The sequence below is a fragment of the Acanthopagrus latus genome, chromosome 21, assembly GCF_904848185.1.
Source record: "Acanthopagrus latus isolate v.2019 chromosome 21, fAcaLat1.1, whole genome shotgun sequence".
Lineage (NCBI taxonomy): Eukaryota > Metazoa > Chordata > Actinopteri > Spariformes > Sparidae > Acanthopagrus > Acanthopagrus latus.
Genome location: NC_051059.1, coordinates 8,854,396 through 8,862,821, shown reverse-complemented (window position 1 = coordinate 8,862,821; position 8,426 = coordinate 8,854,396). Strand labels below are relative to the sequence as shown.

General features: G+C 43.2%; 1 protein-coding gene across 1 annotated transcript; it reads left to right on the top strand.

Annotated features, from left to right (window-relative positions):
* The first annotated feature begins 52 nt into the window (after positions 1 to 52).
* Positions 53 to 6,706, top strand: LOC119010634 (Golgi reassembly-stacking protein 2-like). The gene is made up of 10 exons (XM_037082939.1): positions 53 to 247; positions 932 to 1,012; positions 1,114 to 1,317; positions 1,408 to 1,494; positions 1,603 to 1,733; positions 2,966 to 3,098; positions 3,516 to 3,630; positions 3,756 to 3,863; positions 4,374 to 4,490; positions 5,247 to 6,706. Exons 1-10 carry the CDS (start codon positions 185 to 187, stop codon positions 5,504 to 5,506), a joined length of 1,299 nt encoding a protein of 432 aa, XP_036938834.1. The 5' UTR covers positions 53 to 184; the 3' UTR covers positions 5,507 to 6,706.
* The last annotated feature ends 1,720 nt before the right edge of the window (positions 6,707 to 8,426 follow it).

Genomic DNA, 8,426 nt, shown 5'->3' with positions numbered 1-8,426 from the left:
CTGGCGGACTTTTAGGAAATTGAAATTTCGAGAAGGCGTTATTTCCTGCCACGTAACGGCGCATGCGCACCACCCAGCTAATCATTTGGCGACGTGTACCCGGTGTTTGGTAGTGATTAGGTATCTCATCTCTGCTGGGTAACAAACTGCCATAAAACCTAAAAAGCCTTAAAAGAGCGACACTATGGGAGGATCGCAGAGCGTGGAGATACCGGGAGGAGGCTCCGAGGGCTACCACGTCCTCCGGGTAAGTTGGAGCTGCTTGCAGCCTGCTGTTAGCTGTTAGCTGTTAGCTTAGCATCGGGTCAGGGGCGGAGGATTCCCCCCTCTGTGTGTTGACGAGAGGCCGGGGATGGCTGCTGGGGCCTCTGTCTGGAAAACACCCTGCCAGGAGAATTGGTGTGTGCTCTTTGTGTTGTTTCAGAGCCACTTATCGTTTGTCGTCGTGGTTTATGTTTTGACGTTAGGTAATTAAATATACCTGCTAGAAGCTAACCATCGCTGCTGGAGCTAGCCAAGGCTACGTAGCTGAATTGAATGACAGCTGCCAGACTAGCTTCGTTAATGCTACTAAATATTCCTTATTTTCCTTGTTTGACAGAATGTAGGTAAACCGTAAGCGGCTTTATTAACAAGCTAGCACTACACAGTTAATGTCAGCCGCCTTATTTTAATCTTACTTGCTTACTAGCTACATGCTAAATTTGACAACATTGTAGCTGCAGACTACAGGGGGCTTGGTCCGTCCTGCAAATATAACCGGCTTGGCAGCATGCACTGTAATGGCCGAGTCGCATTCAGATTGCCTGATTGTTTCTCGGGCGCTTTGAAACGCGCTGAAGGCCCATTTCAGGTTCGACCTGTTCGTGCTGTACATGCAGAGTATGTCTGTTAGCAGCAGCTCAGCTTGTGTCTTGTGATGTTTGCGCAGGTTCAGGAGAACTCACCTGGACACCGCGCAGGACTGGAACCTTTCTTTGACTTCATCGTCTCCATCAACAACACCAGACTGGTAAGGAAAGCCAGCACCTGTATTGTTTTTTTGGACCAAAACGCTTGTCACAGGGGACTGTATGTATCATGGTTGCTCCCCTCTCCCTCCCCTCTCTGCAGAACAAGGACAATGACACCTTGAAGGACCTGCTCAAAGCCAGTGTGGAGAAACCAGTGAAGATGCTGGTTTATTCCTCGAAGACACTGGAGCTGCGGGAGTCAACAGTCACCCCAAGCAACCTGTGGGGGGGCCAGGGACTGCTCGGCGTTTCCATTCGTTTCTGCAGCTTCGAGGGAGCCAATGAGAATGTCTGGCATGTTCTGGTAAGTGATCTAAAGTGTAGTCCGTGTTGTATTGTTTCTTGTGGTCCAGTGCCAGCATGTTCACTCGTCCTCCCCCTCTCTCCTTGACAGGAAGTGGAGCCCAATTCCCCAGCTGCCCTCGCCGGCTTGCGGCCGCACACCGACTACATCATCGGAGCCGACACTGTTATGAATGAGGTAGTTTATCAGCATTTAAGGTCCGCGAAGATTTCACTCTTGCACATTATTCACCGTATAATGATGATGAGAGTTTGTATCTTCGTCTTCTCCTCCTCTGATGTACAGTCAGAGGACCTGTTCTCTCTGATAGAGAGCCACGAGGGGAAAGGCCTGAAGCTGTATGTGTACAACACAGACACCGACAACTGCAGAGAGGTGATCATCACACCGAACAGTGCCTGGGGAGGAGAGGGCAGGTAACACTGACTTTAATACACGTACACTCTTGTAACTCTTACTGTTAGACCTACAGGTAGAAAAGAATGCTCATAGATTTTCGAGAGCTGACTTAACTTTTTAATGGAATCTACAGAATGACTCGGTTAATTACCTCCACAGTGAGCCGGTAAATCAGACCACATATTCTGTATGTATTTTTGTGTTCATTTATTTATTTTTTTTACTTATTTGTGCAGTAACCTTCTAATTTTTCCTGATGATCAACTGCATATGTTAATTTAAAGCAGCTATAATTAATATATTTTTTTTAAATCAATAAAATTAAGTGATGGTGTGAAAAAAATTGTATAATTTTGAATGGAAGTCACTTGAACTGATGAGTAACAAGTAACTTTGTTTACTGTATGTGTTCTTTTAATCCTTATGTAGCTAACATCGATCATGTCACTGGTTAAAACTGTTTTCTAAAGGAAAAGTGTTCAACATATTTCTTATATTGTTAATGATTAATCAATAATCAATTGTTGAGGCAGCAGATTGAGGAAGTTACTTTGACTTCGCATCCCTATTCTAAATACTTACGCATTACAAATGTTTTGTGAGGATTTAAAAGTTATTATTTCTACGAAGTTGACTTTCAACAACTTGTGCAGTCAGGCTGCCATGAAGGATTATTTTCATTATCAGGTCATCTGTCCATTATTGTCATGATAAATCAGTTCATTGTTCAGTCTATAAAATGTCAGAAATGTCTAAAAGAATAACAAAACAAGATCTCAGAGCTGACAAAAGTTCCGTCTTCAAATTGCCTCTTTTTTCATTCATGTACAACTGAAAAATACAAAGAAAAGCAGCAAAACCTTGCTTGTAGGAAACCGGAAGCATAAAACATTTGACATTTGAACTCCCAATCATTTAATAAACTAATTGTTGCAGTGCTGCTGTACAGCCATGTCTGTTTAATCTATGCTTGTTGCCATTTATGTCGTCATTTTTCTGCTGTTTTTCTTCAGGGATGTAGATATTTGCCTGCGTCTGGCCCAGTAAAATGACATTTTTTATGTTCAGTCCCACCCAGTTCAGATTTCCCAACCCACTTGGAAGAAATAACCATCACTATATACAAGAGAGATATGTGGGCCATTGGTCAGTGTTCTGGAACCAGGATAATCTCTCTTCCTGTTCAAGCTTTTTATTTTATTTTAACAGATTGTGAACCTTTCTTTTTTTTCTCTTTTCTCTTTTCCAGCCTTGGGTGTGGGATTGGTTATGGATACCTCCACAGGATTCCCACCAGGCCTTTTGAGGAGGGTAAGAAGATCAGCTTTCCTGGAAACTCTCCTAGTGAGCCCATCAGTCCGATGAAGGATGGATTTACTGAGGTAAGGACACACACACTGTTAGGAATCATCATTTCTATCCGTTTATGTGTGATACATTGTGTTTTACCACAAAATGTTACCTTCACTGTTCCCCTGTGTAACCCAGAGAGTTATGGTCTCTAAGCCAGCCAAAACTTTACTTATCAGTATGCAGTGTGTGTGCGCGTGTGTGACATTGAAAAGACTAAAGTTTTCTGTCTTGTGGCCTTGCACAATTTAAATGCGAGAAGCCTCATTACGTATGCTGCAAAGCAGGTAAAGAGAGACAGAGAGCAATGTTGCTCATTACAGCTAATTGCACGTTTGGATGAATGTGACCTTTTATCTGTTTGACAGCAGCTTCTTTTTCTCTCCCTCCTTCATGTTTTTTCATCTCTTAAAAAAAAAAAAAAAAAAAAAAAAAAAAAACGCCTTTAGGTCCAACTGTCAGCAGTGACCCCTCCTCCTGTTGTGCCCTCTGGCCTTGAAGATTCACTGTCAGGCCTGTCAATCAGCACAGCCCCGCCCACCATGCCCAGCGAGCTGCAGACAGGTATATTGCCCTCTTTTTCTTTCACACACAAATTATGTCAAGTAACAGAAACCACACACTCTAAACATTGTGTATTTGCTTAATATTTTGATCTAATGTGTTGTTTGCGTTGCCCTCCTCTTCAGGTCTGCCCACAGTCCCTCTGCTCCCCTCCTCCACCAGCCCATCCCTCAGCCCCCTCACCCCTCTCAACCCCGCCGCTACGAGCTTCAACCCCGCCACCACGCTACCAGGTGGGTGATTTCTCAAACACACATTTCACTGGCCTGCTGAGTATGTGAGCTTTTAACACCGAACATAAATCTGTACATAAACAGCAGACCCTACCTCCATTCTCCACTTCCCTACACACAAAAAGAGACAATACACACAATAAATAAAAATGTAAGAAACAGCACTGAAACCAAATTCCTGAAACTTAAGCAGTCTGTGAGTTCCAGTCAACCTGCAATCTCATGACATTGCGTCTCTTTTTATTCTGATTATTTTTTGTGTTGTTATTAACAATCAGCTGTTTCTGTGACATGAACTCCCACCTCTTCTTCGGAATCCCACGTCAAAGGTTGTCCTCATCATGCGCGTCACTGCTGAAGAGTGATTACTTTTTGTCAAATGTACTCAGAAAGACCTTTTCCAAAGGGCTTTCACTGCAGTAAGCCGTGGCAGGAGTTTAATATAATAGATGAATGAGTAATGAAAGCACGCTCTCATACGGTATTGTGTTTGTGTGTGTGTGGTTGTAGGTCTGATGCCTCTCCCAGCTGGCTTACCTCCACTCCCTAACCTGCCCAACCTCAACCTGCCACTCCCAGACCTTAGTGCCGTGTCATTAGCAGGAGCACCGCCATTAGGAACCACAGGTAAATAAGATGTCCTACTTTCTGTACCAGTTGCATGCTGTGTAGTACTATATACTGTGTATGTACTCTACAGAAGTGGCTCTCAGAGTGCTGTTCTGGCCTTGCAAGTGGGTCACATGTTAAGTCTTATTAGAGGATATTAACAGGATAGGAGACCTAAAAACTCCTTTCAGACTTTTATCTAATTTTGGCTCTTTTATTTTGAACAATACTGAATCATTTTAGGTTTTTAGGCTTTCTTGAAAATATTATACAAAAAAGGGGGACATCAATCACTGCCAAAGATTTTCACTTAATATCTGTGAAGTTTTTGAAACTTGAATGTCACTGTGTTCTGCACTTGCACCATTTTAATGTTCACCAATGAACATGTTATAGCTTGCTGTTCAAGCTGCACAAAAACGAGTTGCGATGTTAGAAAGGTTCATCCAGGGAGCAGTAACTTCCTCAAGTCTTGTAGTCACCATGTGGTTGCCAGACATGGCTCCTGGCAAAAAAATAACCTTTTAATGCTAGTCTTAATCAGTCATAGTCAGTCCTAATGCTAAGGTAAGCTAAGCGGCTCCTGACTTTTTGTCTTATATTGACCATACAGATTTAAGAGTAATCAAACTTTCCATTAGACTTTTCATTAAACAAATGAGGGTATTTCCCAAAAAAGAGGAACTGTATCTTTTACGTAACAGTAAGTAGTGTGGTAGTAGGAGTCCTTGCAAAAATTAACGTCAACACATCTTTTTTTTTCCCCTCCACCAGTCCCAGGTCTGGCATCTCTCCCACCCCTCAACATCCCCGGCCTGGCCCCCTTACCCCCTCTCCCCACCATGTTGCCCTCCCAGTTGCCTCCTCTCCTCCCCCAGGGAGTGGCCCCCTTCCTCCCCATCTCCACTACCACCCCTCCGGCCTCGGTCACCGTCACAGCGGCGCCCGCCGCCGAGCCCACAGTCCCCACGGAAGCTGCCTCCACGAACGCACCGGAATCGCTGGCCCCCACGGAAACAACGGTAGCGTCGTAACCTGGGAAAGAAGCTCCAGCTTGCCATCAAACCAAAACACACACCCGGTCTCTCTCTTTCTCCCGTCTGTCTTTCTCTGTGTTTTTTCTATTTATTTGGCCAAGTGGGGACAGGCAGACAGCTGCATTAGTTCAGGCACAGAGGTCGGCGTGCTCTGGTTATGGGTGAGGAAGCTTGTGTGGAGCGTTGAAGGATGAATGGATATGAAGAATGGAGGACGAATGTAGACTGGTCTCACCAACATGTCTTTCATTGCCAGATTGTCTCGGAGCTCGTCTACTGTATGCGGAGGACGAGGTCTATTCTTTGGTTTGTAGTGTGTTTCGCACTGCTGCAGTTACAACAAGACACAACTATCTTAGGATTTTCCCCTTTCTGATCCGGCAGTCCTCTCTGCTTCACACACTTTTTTTTTTTAAAAATATATACATATATAAAATATAAATGGTGTATGTTAATGGGGCTGGACGATACTACATACATCTTGAGTCCCATGAATAAATGGAAATTAACCTCCATCCAACGCACAGTTGAGTCCAGACGTCATTTAACTGGTCATACTGGAGCGAATGAGGATAGACACGTCGGTATGGGCTGACAGGAGAAAATGAATATCTTGCACTGCTGTATCAGAACATGTTATAGTAAATATGAATTCCTCTTGTTACAGATTTTTGGTCTTATCGTCCAGCCCTAACTTGTAACCTTTTTATTATTAGCTGATAGACCCCCTGACCAGTAGATTAATTTGATTGACATGCATTATTATTTTTTTTTTTTTGTTGAAATTGCGTTATGACTGTCCACCCAATGAATGAATCTGCATTATTTTGCACCACCTTCTGTGTTTTGAAATGGTTAGTCTGTCCCTTTTTGTTTGTCTCCGTGTATACCCAGAACTCCAGAGTACCCGTCTCCACCACACAGGGATGGTGACAACCTGACGGCCATGCCGGGGGGAGACAGAGGTTTACAGTTACATGAGCTTCAGAGAGTGTGTGTGTGTGTGTGTGTGCGTGTGCGTACGTTTGCTGTTTGGTGATCAGATACACCGCAGGTCTCCCCCCGGCATGGAGGAAGCAAATTGGTAGGCAGCCATGCAGTGAGGCAGTACGGCCTCAAGGTGTCACTGTAACAGAACTTTATGAAAACATTGACAGTATGCACAGTGCAAGCAATAAAGCCAAATTAATTTTACACAATGCCTCTGTGCGTCTCCATAATGTTTGCTGCTACTTTTTCTAGAATCCCAGTTGCCTCTTTTTAACAGATTTAAAAAAAAAAAAAAAGACAAAAAGCAATAGGATAAAGATTTAATGGGAGAGGGGAATGAGAGCTCGTTGGAGGGTTGTATTCACCAAGGAGCCTAAATAGGGAGGAAGGGGTCGTGACATCACTGAATCTTGATTTGGTGCCAGACTGTCTGGCAAATTATGGCTGAAAGCAACATGATGAGCAACAGATGGACAGAATAGGGTGGGAGTAGAAGTTAGTGGAAAAAACAATCAACAAGTAAAATAAAAAGTGAGGAAAAAAAAGTCAAATAAAAATGAGGGGGGGGGAAAGGCAAGTAATTGTGTGAATAAATTATATAAAACAGGTGGAAGATGCCTTTAAAAACCTGATGACAAAGTTTCGTGACCACCAAATAACCGATATTTTAAAATTAAATATGTACACATCTGTAAATCTGTTAATACTACATAACATCTATGCTTTCCATGTCTTGCTTTGTCACAATAGTTACAGGATATTCACCTTCATGCTGGTTGCCAGCTGCCATAAAATGGACAAATTCATTAATGGTCCACTGTGTAGAAAGTTAGTGTCATCCAGCAGAACTGACTTGTCAGAAATGGGATATAATATTAAGAAGCATTTTTTAATCTATTGTATTATCTCCCCAAAATAAGAGTTGTTGTGTTTTCATTACCTTTGAATGAGCCCTTTATATCTACATAGGAAGTGGGTCAGCGTCCAAGGTCACCATGTTGCACCGCCATGTTGCCATGTGCGATGGCAAACCTGGCACTAGTGGGGGCCTTACACATTTTCAAATTTAGTGGGTGGTCACCAGAAATGCACCGTTTGGAAGACAAAGAAGAAGAGCAACGAGTGGGCTGCTGTTTCCTGGCAAACAGTTTGTATTGTGCCGGATCATGCTAATTTTGTGCAAGAATCATCACAGCAGCACGAATCGTCACCTCAACATAAACATCGGAGTTGCCTTTTTCAAGATGGAAATCTTGCGCCACTTTCTGCTGGAAAGGTACGAGCAACACGACAATTTTTATAATTTTATAATTATAAACCGACAGTAGACCTAGTAATATAAATCCCTGAGGAGAGGGAGGGGCGAGCGAGGGAGTGTTTCAGTCTGGACCATCACCACTAGATGCCGTTCAGTACTCCATACATTACGCACTGGACCTTTAAGTGTCATTGCTGTTGGGTTTTATGGTTGCAGACCCTCCCTCCACTCTCCACCTCCCTACACACAAAAAGAGACAATACACACAATTAATAAAAATGTAAGAAACTTCAGTGATTTTTTTTTTTTTTTTTTTCAAATTTTCTGTGGATATCACTATACCCGTATCTTGGATTCTTAAGATGACTACAATTGTGTACTGAAAAGCTGATATTGTGACTACTAGTTTCAAATCAGGAGCTGTTCATGCCATGTAAAAGCTTGAAGGCCGTACCAGAGGTATGGAAGCAAATAAGTCATAAGTTGAAATGCCCATCTCTTGAATTTGCCACACGAATGGGGGAACCGCAAATTCCCAGGGAACCTCTGACTACTACCAACTGTAGTTGTCGTGAGCTAGTTAGCTTTCCGGCTAGTGGCTCATACTGGTATAATGAGAAGAGCCTGGTGAAGGCTAGCTGGTTAGCATGTTGGCCTCAGAAGATATCA